General features: G+C 44.5%; 1 protein-coding gene and 1 long non-coding RNA gene across 2 annotated transcripts; both read right to left on the bottom strand.

Moving 5' to 3' along the window:
• Positions 1-568: 568 nt before the first annotated feature.
• Positions 569-3,601, bottom strand: LOC119325831. The gene is made up of 4 exons (XR_005157710.1): positions 3,506-3,601; positions 2,429-2,512; positions 1,155-1,231; positions 569-843 (listed from the first exon to the last, which is right to left on the bottom strand). It is a non-coding gene; the product is annotated as an uncharacterized LOC119325831 (long non-coding RNA).
• Positions 3,602-4,834: 1,233 nt separating this feature from the next.
• Positions 4,835-7,207, bottom strand: LOC119326159. The gene is made up of 2 exons (XM_037599867.1): positions 6,689-7,207; positions 4,835-5,290 (listed from the first exon to the last, which is right to left on the bottom strand). Exons 1-2 carry the CDS (start codon positions 6,916-6,918, stop codon positions 5,212-5,214), a joined length of 309 nt encoding a protein of 102 aa, XP_037455764.1. The 5' UTR covers positions 6,919-7,207; the 3' UTR covers positions 4,835-5,211.
• Between the last annotated feature and the right edge of the window lie 19,474 nt (positions 7,208-26,681).

Raw genomic sequence — 26,681 nt, 5'->3', positions numbered from 1 at the left:
GTGGCCAGAGCTAAGGAACTCTGCGATGGCAGGAACGGAGGGGATTCCTCTAACGTCGTCCACCCAAGCATTATTTGGTAACTAGATCAGGATCGCGCCCTGGCGCGAGGGTGCCGGTCAAAGCGTTTTGCCGAAGCACGTAATACTATGTCAGTAGGAAACCAGGTATAGTATTTGCACTTATACAGAATCAAGCTCAATGCGTTCATACAACCACGGAAGCGTGCCTTGGCGCGTGTTGCCCATCCAAGCGTCGTGACCCAGTGTGTATAAATCTTGTACATCCAGAGAAAATTACAACACTCGTGTATAAATCTTGTACATTCAAAGAAAATTACAACACTTTTTTAGGACTAATCACAAACAGTAGAGATATATGCTAAAAACATGGTAAGCTGAGGATACTAAGTCAATAGGGTAATTAATTTTGCAAGCACATCACAAAATTTGTTTCAAAAAGCCAGATTGGCAGTGCCAGATAAGACAACTGGTTTGCATCAAGTTCAGTACAAAGCAAAAAGATTCAGGAACCATGCATCATCTACAACATAATATAATTAGAATAGAATTTTTTTTACCTATAGTCCATTTCCTTATTTATACGAGATACACAGAGCAAATAGTCCTATATCTTCAGTTGCGCGACAAAATAAAAGAAGATTCATGTACATATCAAAACTAAGATTCTCCAAATACCATCTCTCGGTCATGAAATATATTCTTCAGTTGCACACCAATAGTTGCCATTCCAGGATAATATCAAATCCAGTCTTCCACATACCCTTTGTCCAAGACCAAAAGAAGTGCACAAATGGTGAGCGTTATAAGGAATTGTTCTTGGGTCTGTACAAAGCATACTAACCCCATTAAAATTACGTGCATGGAGGCGAGATGCAAGTACGATAATTAACCAACTCAACTGCGTTAATCCTCAAATTAAAATTTCAGAAAGAACTTGATCTTTAAATCTACTTCATCAATGCCACATCTTCTACATGGTTTCTCATCTACTAGTTGTGAGTAGAAAATAGAGCATTAAACCTAGACCCATCCTCTGATTATGTATGTGTCACGCCAGATTACTACACTTGGAACCTTTATATATATATGGGGATAGAATGGAGAGGGTAGGGAGGGAGCAGAGATGGAGGTACCTAGAGGCATTCCAGGATATATTTTCCATGATATAGATCACGAACACCATCCTTTCACGCGACCACAACAAGATGATCTGAAATAAGGTGGTAAGCGGATTAAGCAACAATCTAATTTTGGAGAATAGCTTATTTACCAGTTATCACACGCAGTTGAGGCACTGCCATGGAGCTGTCAAGTTCTTATGAGGAAACCTTTCATAAACTCCAATGTATTGAAGGGTTATTAACTAAAAGCACACACAAAGTACAAATTTTATGATTCCTGGATATAACTCGCATCTTCTGGATCAAAAACCATTAACAAACATTTTGGATCAATTTCTGCATAGTGTAACCACATGAAATCTCAATAACTCTGAAAATTGCAGAGTAGCGCATGTTTCAGAAAAAATGATAAGTGGTTCCCTAATCCCTACCACAACGTGATGAAGCTTTGAAACTACATATACCAAGATTTTCACTGGACCATTCAAGACTTGTACAAAAGATACAAAAGTTGCATCTAACTCCTCCTTCTAGGGATTCCATAATAATAACAAAATACTTCAAAATGTAATAATTCGAAAATCATATATAAGAACAATGCAAATCAATCTTGCAGCACCTCCTAAAACATTTTACAAAAAATCCAACCAAACATTCTCACGCTATTAGAAACTACTTTATTACAAGCATACCCAAGGAACAATATAATGACCCAGACATAATCTATCTAAGACACTCCTAGACGGGCTTTAGAACCCAGACACCGAATTGACCAGCTGTGAATACAATAATTGTAATAGAACACTTGTATTTATACCGGCGACATCAACCTGCCTGCCTGCATGTACCAGAGGCCAGGCAGGCTGGGCAAGCGCACCCGCAAGCACCAGAACCGACTGCGCAACACCTTTATACGCTAACATGCTATCGTAATTGTAATCTACAACAACAAACCCATATATCCCTTGTAAAAATTGGTTTGACACCGCACCACGTCATCCCTAGTAAGAACATCAATCTCCACCCCTCCAAGCAGACAACCATAGGATGCCACCTCTCGAACATAAGAATGAAACGACAATCGACAATAGCTCGCAACAGCCTCAAGCAGAGGCACACAGAAAGAACTGATAATAAACATGCCTGTAATAATTAATTATTAAGGAGCAACCGGAAAAATACCAATGCAGACCATACAAAGGGAAGAACATAGAAGCCTATGAAATAAATAGTAATAAACACAACTAAATAGCAAGCAATAGGAAACATGGCAAGGCATGACTTACCCTATGAACCAAGCAGCAGCTCCACTAGTAAGTAGTTTCCAACAACAAAGTGGAACCCAAGAACTTAGTTGTAACTGAAACAAGCTGCCAAACAGAAAGTAAGGACCATGAAAGAAAGAAAGGCAAATTAATAAACAGAGAACCATATGTAGAAGCAATGAAGTCTGTAATTGAGAAGTGCAGATAATCACCAAAGTAGAGAACTAACACAACATAATAGCTGAAGGTGGCAAGCAAAAACAAGCAGACCAGATTAGCATAGCAAGCGTGAAAAGCATTCGGGAGCAGTTGGTCAACATGCAAAGACACGGAATGAAAGCCTAAAGCATGGACACCAGATAACCGAATCTCACAGGAAGAAGCTAACAACAGACACACCCTATCAGAAGGCACCCTCATTAGCAGAACTGTAAACACATCAAGCACACAATCTCAAATTCTCTTTGTAACCAACCATGCCAAGTTGCCAACCATCATGGACAACATCTTAACAGCCCGGCGGAGCTCAAATCCAACACTCTCTTCCTAACCAAACATCCACCCCTTAAGACAAGGCAAACATCCAGCACTGAGACCATTATAACAAGCAGAGGGATACCCAACCATAATAACTTAGGCAGACCAAATCAATCGACAGAGGCCAATTAACAGACCGAACCCTTTATTTTTTCACACGTCACCTGACAAAGGATAATGTCACCAAACCAGTCCAAAAGGCGCATACCCTGGTACATCGACCTCTTCTGAAAATCTCACTACAATCATAGAGAGAGAATCCCGACCCTAGCAAGATCCAGACAACTAAGAAAAAAACACATGTCACGCACAAGCAAACAAAGGAGGCACAATCGAGAACTACTAAAATCTAACCGGAGGACACCACCATTCGTCTCCATCAACATAAAGAGACAAATGTGAACTACCAAAATCGAGGACCCAACCAATACAAGAAGAAACCAAACAAATTCACTGATTTGCCACCGTCCACACCCATATGATCGACCGACACACCATATCGAGCAATACACACAGACAAAAAGAAACATAAAACATAGATAAGGAAAATGAGAGGTCGACCTATAGTTTCCTGATGAAAACGCGAAGACCAGCACAGATCAACTAGCGGCACAACAAATCTAGGCCAAGTGAGGAGGAGAACAACGGACCTGCAAGTAATAGACACCCAAGATCCAAAACTGGTCAACCATGACAATTTGAACACAGAGAAGAGGAAAGAACCGAGAGGAGAACCACCTTAGCCGACGTCACCCCAGCGCGCCGCCATCGGAGCCCCTTGGCGACCAACCCAGCGACGACTCATGGACCAGGGAGCAGGACTACAGAGAGGATTGAGAAACGGAACAAAAGGAGGAGGGGAGGAGAAGAGGCAGGCGACGACGCAGGATAAGGGAGACGACGAACTGCTATCTTTATAACCAACAAGAGAACAGAAATGTTCCACTTTCATAAAGCTGAGAATTTTAATAAAATATAGAAAATGCATAAATGGTGCATGGGATTTGAGCAAAATATACAAAAATACAGAAAATCTATTCGGTGGCAGCCATGTGGACCGAGGAAGTAACTAAGGGACCAATTGAACCAAAAACAAACTAAGTAACCAAAATATCACATCAAGATGCTAACAGTACATCAGTGAAATCATTACATAAGACAATTATAAATACTGGAAGCGAGTCTGTCTAGCATAATAAAGTTCAACCTACTTTTAACCAGATTAAATCAAGGACCAACAACAAACAATAAATATCAAGAACAAATTATATGCAATAAAGATATAAGAGAGAAGAAATCTGTATACAAGATGGCTATAAACACTGGAGCATAAATACGCGACACCTTTAAATACAAATAAAGGGTTCATTGCATGGTGGGCTCAGATTCACCTTTCCTGGATCACATAACCTACTCCCGTCATCTCTTATCACCAGATCAATCTGTTTATACAATGGAGCTGCCCTGGTTACCTCTCAACAAGAGTGGCCATCCAAGGACATAACAATAAGTATCACCTGATCAAAAAGGATTCGAAAGACAAGAGGGAGGATCCAACTCGATACCCACAGGTGCCTTGATTGCTCAAATGCACACTTATTTCAGTCACGGTTAATCATCATCGCCCTAGAGAGAATGGCCTCCCTCACCTCATCGACGCACAGACTAACCAGGAGCCAGCACACACATGGGCTCAGATTCGCCTTTGCTCGATCATGACCCTTCCCTTAGTGTCTCCATCGCCAGATCAATGTGTTCTCACAAGGGTGAAACTGCCCTGGTTATCACTCATCAGAAATGACCATCCAAGGGTAGAGCCACTAAAATAAGCACATGATCAAAATGGCTTAAAGAAACAAGGGGAGATCGAACTTAATACCCACAAGTGCCTCAATTACTAGAGAGCATGCTTATAAAAGCCATAACCGATCATCATAGCCCTGCGCCAGCTAAGTGTCTCTTTTTGATCCAGCGGGCGGGCAAGATCCAACGGCCCAAAACGCATCCGAAATCAAATCCAGGAGCATAGCTATAGGACCAGGGCATCAACATGTAAACTAGAGAAGCACATGAGCTCCTATGATAGCAAGTAAACATGAACAACAGCATGCAAACCCTAGAATAGCATGGATCCACAACTACAGAGCTCAAGTAGGAACTGATGCATGAGTAGGGCATAGAGCATCAACCAGACGAGCACCACATAACATAGCCACGACCATGCCCCATACAGTAGCCGAAGCAGAGGAGCGGGAGGAAGATGGAGCTCACCGAGGGAGGTTGTAGCAGAGGCAGTACTCAGTGGGTGCCGGGGTTGCGCCTGAACGCCGTCCAACCGGCGCAGAACTGCAACAAAGAACAGATCCACAAACTGTGACATTTGGGTAAAAAACAAACTTAGCAGAAGAATGCAATGGGTGGAACTCAAATGATAAATTATATGAACTAATTGACAAAATAATTGTTTTGCATATATTTCTTAAGCCCAACATCCCAAAAAATAGATAAGTTCAGTCTGCCAAGCAGATAAATTAATCTAGATAGGTAAGTTTAGCATCCCAAGCACAAGGGACAAAAAATGGAAGCAAGCAGATAAAGCAAGGAAAGGAACAAAAGCAACAATCCTAGGCCCTACTAGGAGGGAAAAGGCACACATACTTATACTCCGGTAAAAACAAGCAAGGAAGAGAATCGTCTGAGGCCTATCCTTGAATCAGCAAAGGTAAAGAAGGAGACGAATAAGGGGTAAAGACGAAGAGGCACAATTAACTGATCAATGCCTAACCCAATCAATAATGCCGGTGGATCAAATTATTTCTAGGAGCAAAGTACATAACATAAAAATTCTTTTTACAGAGAGAACTTATCCAACAGTAGACCGATATTTCCTGATCAACAAAATAAATATTTTGGAAGTTAATGCAGTTAAGAAAATCAGCATGTAAAATAAACAGATGTTGCCTGCATAGCAATTGTTTAGCAGTTGTATCTCATTGAATAACACATACAAAGCCGTGATGTCTTATTTCTAAGGATATTATTCATCTTTTGATAGTTGGAAACGAAATGTAAAACTGACATCAAATGGGAATTAATATTTTATATGGGAAAGCCTATTGGTCTTGGAAAAACATTCTTACACTTTGTTATGCTATCTTGCAAGATAATGGTAAATAATTTTCTAAACTGAATATCCTCAAAAGAGAAAAAAATCTAAACTGAAAAATGGAGAATAAATATTTACGATGGACTAAACTATCTGTCATTACATCATGAAGCATGGCCTTTGATGCCATATAAACCTAGCTTGGATGCCGAAGAATCAATTCGTTGAACATCTGTATAAAACAGTGTGAAGAGGCTTATCTCTCTACATGAATTGAGTAAGGAGACAGTCACAACATACTATTTGTAGAGTTCTATGATTCCGCTATCCAACTTCTGTAGCTTTAACAATGGTGGAAGAATAAGCTAAATGTGCCTCCTCCTATTCAGAAAAAAAATAAAAGATGCTCCTCCCCACACACAATCCCCTGTCAGACAAGAAGCAAAATTTCAGTAGACTAACTGGGCACCTTAATTCATGCATACTCTGCAGATCTTAAGAAACTGGGCAATAAACATGGAACTGGAACAACTGGAACACGATCCTTATTCGTATTTGTCAATGCAACCCCATTACCTAAAAGCAAAAAGCACTCCCACTTGAGCTAAGCAGTAGGCACGGAGAAGTTAGCTGGGTACCGGCATGGTTGCGCCCGCCGGAGGCTCTGGGCGATGAGGTGCGGCAGCGCGCCCTTGGTAGTGGACTCAGCGTGTTCGAAGCCGTCGCGGGACCCCTCGAGGGAACTGGCAAGGTTGAGCACCTCAGAGAGCTTGGAGTCGAGGAGGGCGCCACGTCGGAGGCGCGACTGCACCACGAGCAGGCGTGGCGGGTGCGCGGGGTCGCGGTAGAGCACGAAGAGGTCGCGCATGAGGCCCTCGTCCTCTGGCTCAGGGGGCGGCGAGGTGGGGGTCGAGCGCTTGCCGCGACCGATCCCGATGGGAAGGAGGAGGGAGGCGCGTAGAGGAGGGGTGGTCGGCTGGGTCGAGGAGACGGCGGGGGCATGGGTCACATCCCACCTCGTGCGGTGCGGCGACGGCCTGCTGGGCAAACGAGATGACAGCGGCGTGGGTTTCGATCTGGACGGAGGCGGGCACGGGTCTAGGGTTAGAGAGGTGAGGCAGGAGGAAGAGGAGGAGGCGAGGCAGGAGGAAGAGGAGGAGGCGAGGCAGGAGGAAGAGGAGGAGGCGAGCGACGCGAGTGGGCGAGGAGCGGCGGCTAGGTTTTCTCTCACGGGAGCCACTTACTTTTATATGTCCGCGTGTGAAATGACAAAAATGCCCTTGGCAGGGCAGCATAATTACGCGCGGTGGCACGAACGAGACGGTAACTATTCATTCCAGCAGTAACTTTTTTTGATCCGACGGATGAGGTCGATCAGGAGCGATATCCAACGGTCCAGAATGCATCAAAAATTCGATCCGACGGCCGAGAGTCGCTGAGCTCTAAGGAGCCTTGTAGGAGGCTTCATCTCTTACTTGTTGATGCGTTGGCCACCGTGCGACTTCGATTGGCAGGTTTGACGAATGAGAACAAGATTGGGGCAAGTTCCTCAATGCTACAGTCGTCCAGCCATCGACTCGTCCAGAAGTTGATGTTGGCGCCACTGCCCACCGAGCACTTTAGCGTTGCACCAAAGATGCCCTCTGCCTCCTTCGTGACTGTTGGGGAACATAGTAATTTCAAAAAATTCCTACGCACACGCAAGATCATTGTGATGCATAGCAACGAGAGGGGAGAGTGTTGTCCACGTACCCTCATAGACCGTAAGCGGAAGCGTTAGCACAATGGGGTTGATGTAGTCGTACGTCTTCACGATCCGACCGATCCAAGTACCGAATGTACGGCACCTCCGAGTTCAGCACACATTCAGCTCGATGACGTCCCGCGAACTCCGATCCAGCAGAGATTCACGGGAGAGTTTCGTCAGCACGACGACGTGATGACGGTGATGATGTTGCTACCGACGCAGGGCTTCGCCTAAGCACCGCTACAATATGACCGAGGTGGAATATGGTGGAGGGGGGCACCGCACACGGCTGGGAGAGATCAACAGATCAACTTGTGTGTCTTGGGGTGCCCCCTGCCCCCGTATATAAAGGAGCAAGGGGGAAGGCCGGCGGGCTCCTATAGGGCGCGCCAGGAGGAGGAGTCATCCTCCTAGTAGGAGTAGGACTCCCCTTTCCTAGTCCCACTAGGAGGGGGAAGGAATGAGGAGAGGGAGAAGGAAGGAGAGGGAGGAAAAGGAGGAAAGAGGGGCCAGCCCCCTAGTCCAATTCGGTTTGGGCTAGGGGGGCCGCGCGCCCTGCCTCCTCTCTTCCACCACTTGGCCCATGAGGCCCATTACTTCTTCCTCGTATTCCCGTAACTCCTCGGTACCCCGAAAAATACCCGAATCATTCGGAACCTTTCCGATGTTCGAATATAGTCGTACAATATATCGATCTTTACGTCTCAACCATTTAGAGACTCCTCGTCATGTCCCTGATCTCATCCGGGACTCCAAACTACCTTCGGTACATAAAATCACATACACTCATAATACCGATCGTCACCGAACTTTAAGCGTGCGGACCCTATGGGTTTGAGAACTATGTAGACATGACCAAGACACGTCTCTGGTCAATAACCAATATCGGAACCTGGATGCTCATATTGGCTCCCACATATTCTGCGAAGATCTTTATCGGTCAAACCGCATAACAACATACGTTATTCCCTTTGTCATCGGTATGTTACTTGCCCGAGATTCGATCGTCGGTATCTCAATACCTAGTTCAATCTCGTTACCGGCAAGTCTCTTTACTCATTATGTAATGCATCATCCCACAACTAACCCATTAGTCACATTGCTTGCAAGGCTTATGGTGATGTGCATTACCGAGAGGGCCCAGAGATACCTCTCCGACAATCGAAGTGACAAATCCTAATCTCGAAATACGCCAACTCAACAAGTACCTTCGGAGACACATGTAGAGCACCTTTATAATCACCCAGTTACGTTGTGACATTTGGTAGCACACTAAGTGTTCCTCCGGTAAACTGGATTTGCATAATCTCATAGTCATAGGAACATGTATAAGTCATGAAGAAAGCAATAGCAACATACTAAATGATCAAGTGCTAAGCTAACGGAATGGGTCAAGTCAATCACATCATTCTCCTAATGATGTGATCCCGTTGATCAAATGACAACCCATGTCTATGGCTAGGAAACTCAACCATCTTTGATCAACGAGCTAGTCAAGTAGAGGCATACTAGTGACACTATGTTTGTCTATGTATTCACACATGTATTATGTTTCCGGTTAATACAATTATAGCATGAATAATAAACATTTATCATGAAATAAGGAAATAAATAATAACTTTATCATTGCCTCTATGGCATATTTCCTTCAGTGACTGTCAAGGGCAGGCTAGCCCAAGGCTTGTGTCTTCGCCAACTTACTCCATCAAAGTCCAGCGCACACGAAGGTCTTGGTTGAGTAAGAAAAGATTGTGAACTCTTAGGCCGCCATATTATTTCGGAGAGAAAATGGTCTTCCAGTCAACCAAGCAGTTATCGATGGGACTTCCAATCCATCTTGACCTCTGGTGGCTTGAAACTTTCAATCCGGCCTCAAGGTCATGAATTCATGATGGACTGAAAGTCTCGCTGTTGACACTACTAGGGAAAACCCTAGCAGTAGCACGGGTATTTTGACTATTAGTAGCGTGGGAAGATGCGCTACTGATAAGGCGCTACAACTAACGTGTAGCAGTAGCGCCGGTCATCCCACGCTAATGCTATACATGGCTAGCAGTAGCACACTTTAGTGCAGATTGCTGCTTCTAATATCTGCAGCACTTTTTAGCAGGAAGCACTACTGGTAAGGGAGCACTACTGCTAACTTTGTTCCCCTTGCTACTGCTAGTTTTATTAGTTTCTGTTTTTTCTGCATATTTTGTTGTATTTGAATAGGCTTTATACAATAATCTTTAGCATATCATACACATACAAATGTAATCATAGCATATACATATAAATAGTCTCATCAAATCATGTCATCATCATAATCATCATCCAACACAAAGTATTCTCTCATCATCATCTCGAAAATAGCGATACAAGTCTCGATTACTTCCAACTACATCGTCATCCATCTAAACAATGATATACGTGAGAAGAGCTATCACTATGAGTGAGAGCGGAACTATGAAATACATGAGTTCGTATCCCTCTCTCGCATTAGCGTGAACCTAAACTAACTACTGGTTGTCGCTCGGAAGCCGGAAACCGATACACTTGGGCCTGACACTCCGGCCACTCGTCGTATACTCCTGGCGTAGCACTTCTTCGCCATCGATGATCTATGCACCTGCATCATCACATGAGTCGATGATATGCAACATATATAGTTGAGCAACAGAAAGGGACAGACTTGGCAAAAATAGAAGCAACATATCATAAGCATAAATAAAAAAGTTCATCGTACCCAAAATGCCCTAACTAGAGTGATCTTCACTAGTCGAGTAGGAGGACGATTTAATTACATCACAAATAAAGTTTCGCCGTGCATAACTCAGAGTTTTGTCATACAGAAAGTATGGACTAAACGGACACATTGTCATATATCAACAATCACTCCAACATGTTGTGTCGTCCATCCATGTCAGGGAGATAGTCCCCGAGCTTAGTGAAAGGCTTCATGTCGAGATGCTGAGAGGCTACGCATGTTTGGACGTCTTCCCGCTACATTTGTCCTTCTTCGTAGAACATCCCTATTTTTTCAATGACCTCCTTCATGATGATTTGGGCAAGTTCGCGCTGGATGTGATAGAACTCAGCTCGAAGCCGATGATCCTCGATATCTCCTAAGTCCTTTGCCCATTGCAGAATATGGGCATCGCCGGATTTAGATGACATGCGGAGGTTCTGGTGATCCCGTCTGTACTCCAGCATGTGGTGTAGGACATAGAATCCATCATTAAGAGAATCACTCAGTTGCTGGATGCAGCAGAAATCGGTCTTTGTTGGGGAACATAGTAATTTCAAAAAAATTCCTACGCACACGCAAGATCATGGTGATGCATAGAAACGAGAGGGAAGAGTGTGTCCACGTACCCTCGTAGACCGTAAGCGGAAGCGTTATGACAACGTGGTTGATGTAGTCGTACGTCTTCACGATCCGACCGATCCAAGTACCGAACGTACGGCACCTCCGAGTTCAGCACACGTTCAGCTCGATGACGATCCCCGGACTCCGATCCAGCAAAGTGTCGGGGATGAGTTCCGTCAGCACGACGGCGTGGTGACGATGATGATATTCTACCGGCGCAGGGCTTCGCCTAAACTCCGCGGCGATATGACCGAGGTGGAATATGATGGAGGGGGGCACCGCACACGGCTAAGGAATGATCACGTAGATCAACTTGTGTGTCATGGGGTGCCCCCTGCCCCCGTATATAAAGGAGCAAGGGGGGAGGAGGCTGGCCCTAGGAGGGGGCGCGCCAAGTGTGGAGTCCTACTAGGACTCCCTAGTCCTAGTAGGATTCCACCTCCCTTGTTGGAGTAGAAGAAGGGCAAAGAGGGGAGAGGAAGAAGGAAAGGGGGGCTGCGCCCGTTGTCCAATTCGGACCAGAGGGGGGGCGCAGGCCTCCTTCCTTTTGGCCTCTCTCCTCTATTCCCGTATGGCCCAATAAGGCCCATATACTCCCCGGCGAATTCCCGTAACTCTCCGGTACTCCGAAAAATACCCGAATCACTCGGAACCTTTCCGAACTCCGAGTATAGTCGTCCAATATATCGATCTTTATGTCTCGACCATTTCGAGACTCCTCGTCATGTCCCTGATCTCATCCGGGACTCCGAACTCCTTCGGTACATCAAAACTCATAAACTCATAATATAACTGTCATTGAAACCTTAAGCGTGCGGACCCTACGGGTTCGAGAACTATGTAGACATGACCTAGAACTATTCTTGGTCAATAACCAATAGCGGAACCTGGATGCCCATATTGGCTCCTACATATTCTATGAAGATCTTTATCAGTCAAACCGCATAACAACATACTTTGTTCCCTTTGTCATCGGTATGTTACTTGCCCGAGATTCGATCGTCGGTATCCAATACCTAGTTCAATCTCGTTACCGACAAGTCTCTTTACTCGTTACATAATGCATCATTCCGCAACTAACTCATTAGTCACATTGCTTGCAAGGCTTATAGTGATGTGCATTACCGAGAGGGCCCAGAGATACCTCTCCGACAATCGGAGTGACAAAACCTAATCTCGAAATACGCCAACCCAACATGTACCTTTGGAGACACCTGTAGTACTCCTTTATAATCACCCAGTTACGTTGTGACGTTTGGTAGCACCCAAAGTGTTCCTCCGGTAAACGGGAGTTGCATAATCTCATAGTTACAGGAACATGTATAAGTCATGAAGAAAGCAATAGTAACATACTAAACGATCAAGTGCTAGGCTAACGGAATGGGTCATGTCAATCACATCATTCTCCTAATGATGTGATCCCATTAATCAAATGACAACACATGTCTATGGTTAGGAAACATAACCATCTTTGATTAATGAGCTAGTCAAGTAGAGGCATACTAGTGACTATATGTTTGTCTATGTATTCACACATGTATTATGTTTCTGGTTAATACAATTCTAGCATGAATAATAAACATTTATCATGATATAAGGAAATAAATAATAACTTTATTATTGCCTCTAGGGCATATTTCCTTCAGTCTCCCACTTGCACTAGAGTCAATAATCTAGTTCACTTCGCCATGTGATTTAACATCAATATTCATATCTGTATATGATTAACACCCATAGTTCACATCGTCATGTGACCAACACCCAAAGGGTTTACTAGAGTCAATAATCTAGTTCACATTCCTATGTGATTAACACCCAAAGAGTACTAAGGTATGATCATGTTTTTCTTGTGAGAGAAGTTTAGTCAACATATCTGTCATATTCAGAGCCGTATGTATTTTGCAAAATATTCTATGTCCACAATGCTCTGCATGGAGCTACTCTAGCTAATTGCTCCCACTTTCAATATGTATCCAGATTGAGACTTAGAGTCATCTGGATTAGTGTAAAAGCTTGCATCGTTGTAACTTTTTACGACGGGCTCTTTTATCACCTCCATAATCGAGAAACATCTCCTTAGTCCTCACTAAGGATATTCTTGACCGCTGTCCAGTGATCTACTCTTAGATCAAAATTGTATTCCTTTGTCAAACTCAGAGCAAGGTATACAATAGGTCTGGTTCACAGCATATCATACTTTATAGAACCTATGACTGAGGCATAGGGAATGACTTTTCATTCTCTTTCTATTTTCTGCCATGGTCGGGTCTTGAGTCTTACTCAAATTCACACCTTTGCATCACAGGCAAGAACTCCTTCTTTGACTGTTCCATTTTGAACTATTTCAAAAATTTATCAAGGTATGTACTCATTGAAAAATCTTATCAAGCGTCTTGATCTATCTATATAGATATTGATGCTCAATGTGTAAGCAGCTTCACCGAGGTCTTGCTTTGAAAAAACTCTTATTCAAGTATCCTTTCATGCTATCCAGAATTTTTATATCATTTCCAATCAACAATATGTTATCCACATATAATATTAGAAATGCTACAGAGCTCCCACTCACTTTCTTGTAAATGCAGGCTTCTCCAAAAGTCTGTATAAAACCATATGCTTTGATCAACTCATCAAAGCTTATATTCCAACTCTGAGATGCTTGCACCAGTCCATAGATGGATCGCTGGAGCTTGCACAATTTGTTAGCACCTTTAGGATTGACAAAACCTTCTGGTTGCATCATATACAACTCTTCTTTTAAGAAAACCATTAAGGAATGCAGTTTTGACATCCATTTGCCAGATTTCATAAATGTGGCAATTGCTAACATGATTTGGACAGACTTAAGCATCGCTACAGTTGAGAAAATCTCATTGTAGTCAACACCTTGAACTTGTCGAAAAACCTTTTTGCAACAAGTCAAGCTTTTTAGATAGTAATACTACTATCATCACCTGTCTTCTTCTTGAAGATCCATTTAATCTCAATGTCTCGCCGATCATTGGGCAAGTCAATCAAAGTCCATACTTTGTTTTCATACATGGATCTTATCTCAGATCTCATGGCCTCAAGCCATTTTGCGGAATCTGGGCTCATCATCGCTTCTTCATAGTTCGTAGGTTCGTCATGGTCTAGTAACATAACTTCCAGAACAGAATTACCGTACCACTCTGATGCGGATATTACTTTGGAAGACCTATGAGGTTCTGTAGTAACTTAATCTGAAGTTTCATGATCATCATCATTAACTTCCTCACTAATTGGTGTAGTAGTCACAGGAACAGATTTCTGTGATGAACTACTTTCCAATAAGGGAGCAGGTACAGTTACCTCATCAAGTTCTACTTTCCTCCTACTCACTTCTTTCGAGAGAAACTCCTTCTCTAGAAAGGATCCATTCTTATCAACAAATGTTTTGCCTTCGGATCTGTGATAGAAGGAGTACCCAACAGTTTCCTTTGGGTATTCTATGAAGACGCACTTCTCCGATTTGGGTTCGAGCTTATCAGGTTGAAAACATTTTTCATATAAGCATCGCAACTCCAAACTTTAAGAAACGACAGCTTAGGTTTACTACTAAACTATAGTTCATACGGTGTCGTCTCAACGGATTTAGATGGTGCCATTTCAAACGTGAATGCAGCTGTCTCTAATGCACAAACCCAAAACGATAGTGGTAAAATCGATAAGAGACATCATAGATCGCACCATATCCAATAAAGTGCGGTTACGATGCTCGGACACACCATAACGTTGTGGTGTTCCAGGTGGCGTGAGCTGTGAAACTATTCCACATTGTTTTAATTGAAGACCAAACTCGTAACTCAAATATTTGTCTCCGCGATCAAATTGCAGAAACTTTATTTTCTTGTTATGATGATTCTCCACTTCACTCTGAAATTCTTTAAACTTTTCAAATGTTTCAGACTTGTGCTTCATTAAGTAGATACACTCATATCTGCTCAATTCATCTTGTGAAGGTCAGAAAATAATGATACCCGCCACGATCATCAACACTCATTGGACCGCATACATCGGTATGTATTATTTCCAATAAGTCACTAGCTCGTTCCATTGTTCCGGAGAACGGAGTTTTAGTCATCTTGCCCAAAAGGCACGGTTCGCAAGCATCAAATGATTCATAACCAAGAGATTCCAAAAATCCATCTTTATGGAGTTTTTTCACGCGCTTTACACCGATATGACCCAAACGGCAGTGCCACAAATAAGTTGCACTATCATTATTAACTTTGCAGCCTTTGTCATCAATATTATGAATATGTGTATCACTACGATCGAGATCCAACAAACTATTTTCATTGGGTGTATAACCATCGAAGGTCTTATTCATGTAAACAGAAAAACAATTATTCTTTAACTTCAAATGAAAAACTGTATTGCAATAAACATGATCAAATCATATTCATGCTCAACGCAAACGCCAAATAACATTATTTAGCTTTAACACTAATCCCGAAAGTATAGGGAGTGTGCGATGATGATCATATCAATTTTGGAACTACTTCCAACAATCATCGTCACTTCCCCTTAAACTAGTCTTTGTTTATTCTGTAACTCCTGTTTCGAGTTACTAATTTTTTAGCAACTGAACAAGTATCAAATACTCAGGGGTTACTATAAACACTAGTAAGGTACACATCAATAACATGTATATCAAATATACCCTTGTTCACTTTGCCATCCTTCTTATCCACCAAATATTCAAGGCATTTCCGCTTCTAGTGACCATTTCCTTTGCAGTATAATCACTCAGTTTCAGGCTTTGGTCCAGCTTTGGGCTTCTTCGCGGGAGTGACAACTTGCTTGCCATTCTGCTTGAAGTTCCATTTCTTCCCTTTGCCCTTTTTTTCTTGAAACTAGTGATCTTGTCCACCATCAACACTTTGATGTTTTTCTTTGATTTCTACCTTCGCCGATTTTTGCATCCCGAAGAGCTTGGGAATTGTTTTCATCATCTCTTCCATATTATAGTTCATCACGAAGTTCTACTAACTTGGTGGTGGTGACTAGAGAATTCTGTCAATCACTATCTTATCTGGAAGATTAACTCCCACTTGATTCAAGTGATTGTAGTACCCAGACAATCTGAGCACATGCTCACTAGTTGAGCGATTCTCCTCCATCTTTTAGCTATAGAACTTGTTGGAGACTTCATATCTCTCAACTCGGGTATTTGCTTGAAATATTAACTTCAACTGCTGGAACATCTCATATGGTCCATGACGTTCAAAACATTTTTGAAGTCCCGATTCTAAGCCATAAAGCATGGTGCACAAAACTATCAAGTAGTCATCATATTGAGCTAGCCAAACGTTCATAACGTCTGCATCTGCTCCTGCAATAGATCTGTCACCTAGCGGTGCATTAAGGACATAATTCTTCTGTGCAGCAATGAGGATAAACCTCAGATCACGGATCCAATCCACATCATTGCCACTAACATCTTTCAACACAATTTTCTCTAGGAACATATAAAAATAAACATATGAAAGCAACAACGCAAGCTATTGATCTACAACATAATTTGCAAAATACTACCAGGACTAAGTTCATGATAAATTAAAGTTCAATTAATCATATTACTTAAGAACTCCCACTTAGAAAGACATCCCTCTAATCCTCTAAGTGATTACGTGATCCATATCAACTACACCATGTCTGATCATCACGTGAGATGGAGTAGTTTCAACGGTGAACATCAATATGTTGATCATATCGACTATATGATTCACGCTCGACCTTTCGGTCTCCGTGTTCTGAGGCCATATCTGTTATATGCTAGGCTCGTCAAGTTTAACCTGAGTATTCCACGTGCGCAACTGTTTTGCACCCGTTGTATTTGAACGTAGAGCCTATCACACCCAATCATCACGTGGTGTCTCAGCACAAAGAACTTTCGCAACGGTGCATACTCAGGGAGCACACTTCTTGATAATTTATTGAGAGATCATCTTAAAATGCTACCATCAATCAAAGCAAGATAAGATGCATAAAGGATAAACATCACATGCAATCAATATAAGTGATATGATATGACCATCATCATCTTGTGCTTGTGATGTCCATCTTCGAAGCACCGTCGTGATCACCATCGTCACCGGCGCGACACCTTGATCTCCATCGTAGCATCATTGTCGTTACGCCATCTAATGCTTCTACGACTATCGCTACCACTTAGTGATAAAGTAAAGCAATTACAGGGCATTTGCATTTCATACAATAAAGCGACAACCATATGGCTCCTGCCAGTTGCCGATAACTTCGGTTACAAAACATGATCATCTCATACAATAAAATATAGCATCACGTCTTGACCATATCACATCACAAAATACCCTGCAAAAACAAGTTAGACGTCTTCTACTTTGTTGTTGCAAATTTTACGTGGCTGCTACGGGCTTAGCAAGAACCGTTCTTACCTACGCATCAAAACCACAACGATAGTTCGTCAAGTTAGTGTTGTTTTAACCTTCGCAAGGACCGGGCGTAGCCACACTCGATTCAGCTAAAGTGAGAGAGACAGACACCCGCCAGCCACCTTTAAGCACGAGTGCTCGTAATGGTGAAACCAGTCTCGCGTAAGCGTACGCGTAATGTCGGTCCGGGCCGCTTCATCTCACAATACCGCCGAACCAAAGTATGACATGCTGGTAAGCAGTATGACTTGTATCACCCACAACTCACTTGTGTTCTACTCGTGCATATGACATCTACGCATAAAACCTGGCTCTGATACCACTGTTGGGGAACATAGTAATTTCAAAAAATTTCCTACGCACACGCAAGATCATGGTGATGCATAGCAACAAGAGGGAAGAGTGTGTCCATGTACCCTCGTAGACCATAAGCGGAAGCGTTATGACAACACGGTTGATGTAGTCGTACGCCTTCACGATCTGACCGATCCAAGTACCAAACGTACGGCACCTCTGAGTTCAGCACACGTTCAGCTCGATGACGATCCCCGGACTCCGATCCAGCAAAGTGTCGGGAATGAGTTCCGTCAGCACGCCGGCGTGGTGACAATGATGATGTTCTACCGGCGCAGGGCTTCGCCTAAACTCCGCGACGATATGAGCGAGGTGGAATATGGTGGAGGGGGGGCACCGCACACGACTAAGGAACGATCACGTAGATCAACTTGTGTGTCATGGGGTGCCCCCCTGCCCCGTTATATAAAGGAGAAAGGAGGGAGGAGGCCGGCCCTAGGAGGGGGCGCGCCAAGTGTGGAGTCCTACTAGGACACCCTAGTCCCAGTAGGATTCCACCTCCCTTGTTGGAGTAGGAGAAGGGGAAAGAGGGGGAGAGGAAGAAGGAAAGGGGGGCTGTGCCCCTTGTCCAATTCGGACCAGAGGGGGGGCACAGGCCTCCTTCCTTTTGGCCTCTCTCCTCTATTCCCGTATGGCCCAATAAGGCCCATATACTCCCCGGCGAATTCCCGTAACTCTCCGGTACTCCGAAAAATACCCGAATCACTCGGAACCTTTCCAAACTCCGAATATAGTCGTCCAATATATCGATCTTTACGTCTCGACCATTTTGAGACTCCTCGTGATGTCCCCGATCTCATCCGGGACTCCGAACTCCTTCGGTACATCAAAACTCATAAACTCATAATATAACTGTCATTGAAACCTTAAGCGTGCGGACCCTACGGGTTAGAGAACTATGTAGACGTGACCTAGAACTATTATCGGTCAATAACCAATAGCGGAACCTGGATGCCCATATTGGCTCCTACATATTCTACGAAGATCTTTATCGGTCAAACCGCATAACAACATACTTTGTTCCCTTTGTCATCGGTATGTTACTTGCCCGAGATTCGATCGTCGGTATCCAATACCTAGTTCAATCTCGTTACCGGCAAGTCTCTTTACTCGTTACATAATGCATCATCCCGCAACTAACTCATTAGTCACATTGCTTGCAAGGCTTATAGTGATGTGCATTACCGAGAGGGCCCAAAGATACCTCTCCGACAATCGGAGTGACAAAACCTAATCTCGAAATACGCCAACCCAACATGTACCTTTGGAGACACCTGTAGTACTCCTTTATAATCACCCAGTTATGTTGTGACGTTTGGTAGCACCCAAAGTGTTCCTCCGGTAAACGGGAGTTGCATAATCTCATAGTTATAGGAACATGTATAAGTCATGAAGAAAGCAATAGCAACATACTAAACGATCAAGTGCTAGGCTAACGGAATGGGTCATGTCAATCACATCATTCTCCTAATGATATGATCCCATTAATCAAATGACAACACATGTCTATGGTTAGGAAACATAACCATCTTTGATTAATGAGCTAGTCAAGTATAGGCACACTAGTGACTATATGTTTGTCTATGTATTCACACATGTATTATGTTTCCGGTTAATACAATTCTAGCGTGAATAATAAACATTTATCATGATATAAGGAAATAAATAATAACTTTATTATTGCCTCTAGGGCATATTTCCTTCATTCTTATGGTTGAAGGCGGGCCTGCCGTTCCTTGTCTTCTTGTCGTTGACCTCTCCACCCCGTTTGCCATAGTAAAAGATAGCTCTGTCGAGAACAGACTTGATGTGGGTGTAATCCTTTTTGGTAATGTTCTTCGACGAGTTCAAGTAAAGAGCGTGGGAGTATCGGGGGTAGAGGATGATGAGGACGGTGCGCTCACCGTTGCGCAAAATAAGTACACCTCAAATTAATTAGCTTCCACCGTGCAAATGAATGATTGAAATCGAAGGAAGGATATCCGCGCGGATGACTTACAGGGGATGATAAGGCACGAGAATCGCCTCCTTGTCCTTATTGGCGAGCATGAAATTGACGAGGTAGTCCCTCGTGTATTCATAGTGCTTTGCGCAGACTGCCAAGAAGCCCTCGTGCATGAAGTACGGGTCAGAGACACATATAAAAGGTATCTGCTCAACCCCGATGAGGTAGTTCATGTGCAATGCATAAAGGTGGGATCGATCGGCTATGGAACAATGGTTCCTTAGGCTCCATTATCGTCGCCTTCCCCACGTCCACCTTCTGGTCGCCGATGGTGTATAATATGGTGCACGGGGTTTCGTCGGCCTGCAACAAAAAGTCTGTGACATGAGACATCTGAAAGGCAACGAAAATGGAAGATTATACATTTATTGAAGAGGGCCAGTGTGACAGATACCGTGAGGTCATCGAGCTCAGTCAAAGAAGAAGCACCGCCAAGCATGTCCAGTGTAGGAGCAGGTGCGGGAGCTGGTGCGGGAGCAGGTGAAGGAGCCGGTGCGGGAGCAGGTGCAGCTGTAGGTGCTAGTGCAACGCTAGTCGAGCTGCTCCCCAAGAAGTCAGCAAGGGGAAAGTCCGCTAATTTTTTTTTCTAGATTTTGCCTGCTCCAATTGAAAACGGCCGGAACCAAGGTAGTGGACATATCTACTAGCACCTATTTTGCGGCAGCTACCGCTGTTGCGACTGTCTCAGATAATTTCTTCTCAACCGCAATCTCAACCTTCTTGTCAATGTTTTCTTTAGTTAACCTTTGTCTTTCCTTTCTCTCCATGGTCTCACGGTAGTACTTCTACCATGTGGCGCCGTCTCCGACACCGTGCACGCGTCCATACGACGGTCGAGTTTCCACCGGGAGTCCTTTCAATATGTTCAACGCCCGGTTGAATGGAGTGTCCCACTTGGGCCTCGCCAACGCCTCAGACGGCGAGTCGCTTTCGGTCGCAATCCTGTGTTGCTTTCTTTGCAAAAGGCACAAGGATCATTTATAAATATGACTAACGTGCAGTCAAATTGATCAAAAACTAAAATTACCAGCAGTCTCATGAACTCCATCGTGACCGCGTTCGTCTCGAAAATCTTCTTCACTGGGTACCAACAGTGCCGGGCCCTGAGGACGTCACGCTCCTGCGGGACGGTGAACTCCGCCAAGGGGTCTGGGATGCCCAGACTCGCGGCTTCCGCGTCCTCCTTGGCCCATATGGACCTCTTCCCGCCGTAACCACGATTTCCGAGGTGGTGGCACCCAATGTTCCTCTGTTGAGTCCCCTTCATGTACTTTGACTTTTTGGGCAGCTTCGGCCTCGCAAGCCGCCTTGAATATTTGAAAGTGCTCTGCCGTGATTGTCGTATTAGCCTTTACAATCTCGGAGTAGGGTTCCTTTTTGTTGACGATCCGATATTTCACCGTTGATTTCCAGGCGGCCAACGCGTCGCTAAACTTGGTCATGGCGTGTTTGTTTGTCTTCTTCATTGCTGGGTTCTTATCTGGATCTTTATAATCCTTTTCATTCCGACCCGGGAACAAGAATATCTGGTGCAACTTCTTTAGGAGGGAGGGCCTCATATTATCTATCTTCTTTAGTTTCTCATCATTGATGGTGGCAGTTGTCCGTATGATACAACCTATTTGATTGCCGTAGCACGCGCGCGCTTCCTCGGGCACGGTTGGCTCAAAATTGCCGTCATCCACCTCCGTGACCACCAGTCTAGTAGTCCTGAGCTTATTAGGAAGCCGTTGCCTCTTTGCTTTCGGTTCTATACTGGCTCCGCTAGTCTCGGCACTAGTCTCAGTCTCAGCACCGGTCTCGATGCCGGTCTCAGTCTCACCGCCGGTCTCGATGTCGGTCTCAATCTCCGATGTGAGAGGTGGACCCACCAACATCAACTCTTGATCGTCAGCTTCCCTCAAAAATTCTTCTGCTGCCAGGTAGACATTGTCGCAGTCACCAGAACCCTGTCCTTCATCGTTGCTAGCCATGTTTCCTATGATTAAATCTAGTCAATTAATTCTAAACCTAATAAAATAAATAATGACATAAAAAAAGGCCTATACTTTGCAGGAATGTTGACTCCTTCCTGGTGCGGCAAATCCCGGGCACTCGATATGTCCTACTTTGTAGCACAAGTCATGCCGAAATTCACGAATAATTTCGCATGACTTCTGCTAAAAAGTGGACAAATCAAGAACCTGAAATTTACCGGAATGGAAATGAATCAACATTCCGGCAAATCATAGGCCAGTCGGCTTCATTCCCTGGAAACAACAAAGCCAGTTGGGCACAATCAAACCACTTCAATGAAAAGATATAACATGACCATTTCAATGAAAAGATATAATCAACAATAAAAGTCTAGGAAGGGATCATCTTTAAAAAAAACTTGCCTAAATTCTTTTCCTTGAAAATACTGGTCTTTTCAAAAATCAAAAACCTTTGCAAAATGACCTCACTAAACACTTCTCTGCCTAGGACAGAACGCAAGTTATGTTGATCTAGTTATTCCTCTCTCGCTCACACACACACATTATTTTCTCTAACCCTTCTCTGCCTAGGACAGAACTCAATTAAATTGCAAAGGAACTCCATTTCTCTAACCCTTCTGACCTAATTCTCTAAAATAAAATTTTGCTCTAACCTAGCCAACCTACTTAACCTAGCTTGTTAATCTAACGAACCTAATTAACCTACCTATTTAACCTAGTTGGTTAACCTAGTTTACCTAGATAATTAACCTAAGTAAACTAGTTAACGTAGCTAGTTCTCTGTCAAAGCTCTAAATAAATTTTTGCACTAACATAGATAATTAACCTAATTGAACTAGTTAATCTAACTAGTTCTCTGTCAAAGCCCTAACTAAATTTTTGCACTAATCTAGATAATTAATCTAATTAAACTAGTTAACCTAGCTAGCTAGTTCTCTGTCCAGTGTTTGTGCTATGCATGAGAGAGAGAGAGAGAGAGGAGGGATGGGGGCTTACAGAGGATGGCTCCGGTGATGGCGAAGGAGGCAGTGGTGGCGAGGGAGGCAGGGGCGTCTCCGGTGACGGCGAGGGAGGCAGGGGCGTCTCCGGTGACGGCGAGGGAGGCAGTTGTGGCAAGGGAGGATCCGGTGGCGTCGACGGCGGCTCCGGTGGCGTTGATGAGGCCGTGCGGCTCCGGTGGCGTCGACGGCGCGCGACTCTGGTGGCTCCGGGGGCGTCGACAACGGCAGGAGACGGCGGTGAAGTGGGGCGACGGCGAATCGGGGAGACGGCGGCGGGGTGGGTCGAGGGATTTGGGGGAGAAGTGGTGGCCGGGGGGAAACGTTTTTTGGGTTAAGTCAAACTTAGCGGTAGCACGTTTTGTAAAACGCGCTATAGCTAAGGTAGCTATAGCGGTTTTCACAAAACGTGCTACTGCTATAGCTATGTAATTTCCTTTCATTTCCTGTTTCTATAGCAGGGGCCTAGGAAACGCGCTGCAGCTACATTAGCTATAGCGCCTCTTATGAACAGACGCTACTGCTACGCCTTTCTCCTTTTTTCGCTTTTTCATTTATTTTGCTTTACATTTTATTTTTTCCTTTTTCCTTTTTCTATTTCTTTCATTTTCATTTTCATTTCTATTTGTTTTTCATTTTATTTTATTTCCATTAGCAGCATCGCTTTTCTTAGAAAATGCGCTAGCACTTATGTCCTAGCGGTAGCACGCTTCTTTCAAGCCCGCTACTGCTATGTGTAGCCTATCGTCTTAGCAATGGGAATATTAGTAGTAGCGCTTTTACACGCGCACGCGCTACTGCTACAATTTTATCTGTAGCGCCCTTTTTCCCTCACGTCCTACTGCTATCTAGCACTAGCGCCCTTTTTTGACCCGTGCTACTGCTAAATTTCTGTGTATAAGGTTTTCCCTAGTAGTGTGAGGCCGGTATGACCGTCATCGAGAAGCTGCAGACAAAGAACGAGTTGTCTTCTGCGAGACCCAATTAGGCCCCCAAGCGCCTAACAACACACTAGAAGTTGCACATGCGAGGATCCAACAACCAGTATGTGGCCAATTTATTTGATCTATTGATCGCACAGTGGGCATGTAGCTTGGTGTGGCAAACCACGTCGAGCGAGGCGATCTGAGATCCAGTGCCTATTCTTTAGGGGCAACCATAGTAAGAACTTGCTGCTCAAAGGTGCCCTCGAGTCTCAAATAACTTTGACGACTAGATCCTCCTGACGGGAATCAAAGAGCGCCGCTTAGGCCAATCTCACAGAGAAGTGGCCACTAGGTGTGGCCCTAGAGATAGAATCCTCAGTACATGGTTCCAGTGTGACTAGTGTGAGGCACCCCCAGGGCGCCAGAGGCTTCACAATTTCCTTCGTGGCCAAGTTTGAGCCAACATCCACCGTCCACGCGCCATGCAGGGCATCCGCCACCGTGCAAGGCACTCTCATGTGATAGGAGATATAATTATGAACCAATGGCGTAATGTCCTGGACGGCCACCGAACCATCACCAATAATCCTTGTTGTCGTTGCTGCTTGGAAGAGTGTAAGCGACTCGTGGGCAGAACCTGGTGTTGAATTCAGCCCAAGGTTGAGCTGGATCCACTCGCTAAATCCACAACCATCTTGCTCAAAATGCAAGGCTAAGCCAGTTCATATTAGGCATTCCCCGTCCTTCGGTTGTCTTCGGCATACAGACCGCATCCTAGGCCATGCCACAATTGCCACCATTCGCAACCTTCCGCCCTCATCGCAAGAAGTTGTGGCAAATTTTGTTGATGTCAGACAATACTTTGGGTGAGAGATCTAAAGTGATCATCACTTGAACTTGTATTACGGAGAGCCTGAGTTTAACCACGATAAACCTCCCTCGCTTTGGCAGCGATACTGCCTAGTAACTTCTTGGCTGAGGCCAGCGATCATCAGCAAGCAGTGGAGTTGGGGCAGAAACGGGGGCTCGAGGAGGCTGAGGAAGAGAAGGAGGTGAAGAGAAGCAAGGTAGATGAGCAGGGAGGAGGTGGAGTCAAGGCAAGTGAGGAGAGGGATGCCAACATTAGCATATCGGCCGGGCTGTCAGCGCAGACCCGCCGGGAACAATGAAAATTATCAGTTGGAACTGTCGGGGACTCGGGAACGGCCCGGCAGTTCGGAGTCTCCTCGAGATGGGGAGAATGGAGGATCCTGACATTTTATTTCTTGTTGAAACGAGGTTGACAGAGAGGGAACTGGATAGCTTTCGGTGGTCACTTGGACTTGCTCACATGCTTGTGTGGGATCCAGTTGGAAGGAGTAGGGTCATTTCTATGTTTTGGAGAAGAGGGGTGGATGTCTCTTTGAGATCATATGGACGGAGGCATGTTGATGTTGACGTGGCAGGAGAAGGAGGAAGCATATGGAGACTTACCGGAGTATACGGCGAGTCGGCTGCAGAATGTAAGAAAGATACTTGGCGTACAATGAGGCTTCTAGGTCAACAACACCAAGCCGGACGACCTTGGTTGTGCCTCGGGGATTTTAATGACATTTTGGTTTGTGATGAAAAAATGGGGGGTGCTGCACAATGGCAGGCTTGCATGGACAGATTCAGAGAAGCGCTGGTGTCTTGTGATCTCTATGATGTTGGTTACGTGGGGGATAAATTTATGTGTAGGAATCACAGTAAGGATCTGAATTCTTATATTTGCGAGAGGTTGGACCGTGCAGCAGCAAACACACAATGGTGTGAAACATTCCCGGAGTTTTCTGTAGTTAATGGTAACCCACGTCACTCTGATCATCGCCCAGTCATTGTGTGCACAGAAGGACAATAGAGAAGTGGCAGAAGGGGGGACTGAGGGTTCCAGTTTGAAGCCTGGTGGTTGTAAGAGGCCGGTTGCAGCGAAGAAATACAAGGAGCATGGGAGGAAGGCTGGATGAAGGGTGATGAAGGGGTTGCAGGGGTTATGGGTACTGTGGCGGGGCGAATGGTGAAGTGGCAAAAGGAGGTGGTGGGTGAGTTGGAGGGACGACTGAAGAAGGCGAGGGCGGATCTGGAGAGGTGTATGAGAGAGCCTGTCTCCGAGCAGAAGGTTAGAGAAGAGGCTGATCTGAGGTGCGCGGTGAGGGACTTGGAGGACAAGAAGAATACTAAAGTAAAACAACATATCCACATCTCATGGTTGAAGGATGGCAATAGAAGCACCCATTATTTCATGGCTTATGCCTCTGCAAGAAAGAAGTCAAATAGGGTGAAGGAGTTAGTGAAGGAGAATGGGGAAGTAGTGACGGAGGGGGAGGATTTGACTAACTACGTGTGCTCGTTTTTTCAGGATCTATTTACAATGCACTTCTCGGGTGATCGCATGCAAGAACTCATCAGTCGAGTGCCACCGTGTGTTACCAGCAATATGCATGCCATGCTCGACGTGGAGTTCACCCGAGAGGAGGTGAAAGCTGCACTAGATCATATCGGAGATCTTAAGGCTCCTGGATCGGACGGAATGCCGTCCGTTGTGTATAAAAAACATTGGCAATTTATGGGTGATCGCATTGTGGAGGAGGTACTTGCTGTCCTCAATGGCGGTGACATCCCCGACGGATGGAATGACACCGTGGTTGTGCTCATCCCAAAGACCAAGAACCCTAAAAGAATCAAAGACTTGCGACCCATCTCGCTCTGGAATGTCCTGTATAAGTTAGTGTCTAAGGTGATTGCCAACCGTCTCAAGCTCATCATGCCGGAGATAATATCGGAGAATCAAAATGCATTCGTCCCCGGCCGGCTGATA

The sequence above is a fragment of the Triticum dicoccoides genome, chromosome 6B (assembly GCF_002162155.2).
Source record: "Triticum dicoccoides isolate Atlit2015 ecotype Zavitan chromosome 6B, WEW_v2.0, whole genome shotgun sequence".
Taxonomy (NCBI): domain Eukaryota; kingdom Viridiplantae; phylum Streptophyta; class Magnoliopsida; order Poales; family Poaceae; genus Triticum; species Triticum dicoccoides.
The sequence above is the reverse complement of the archived record's forward strand: the minus strand, read 5'-3'. Positions and strand labels throughout refer to the sequence as shown.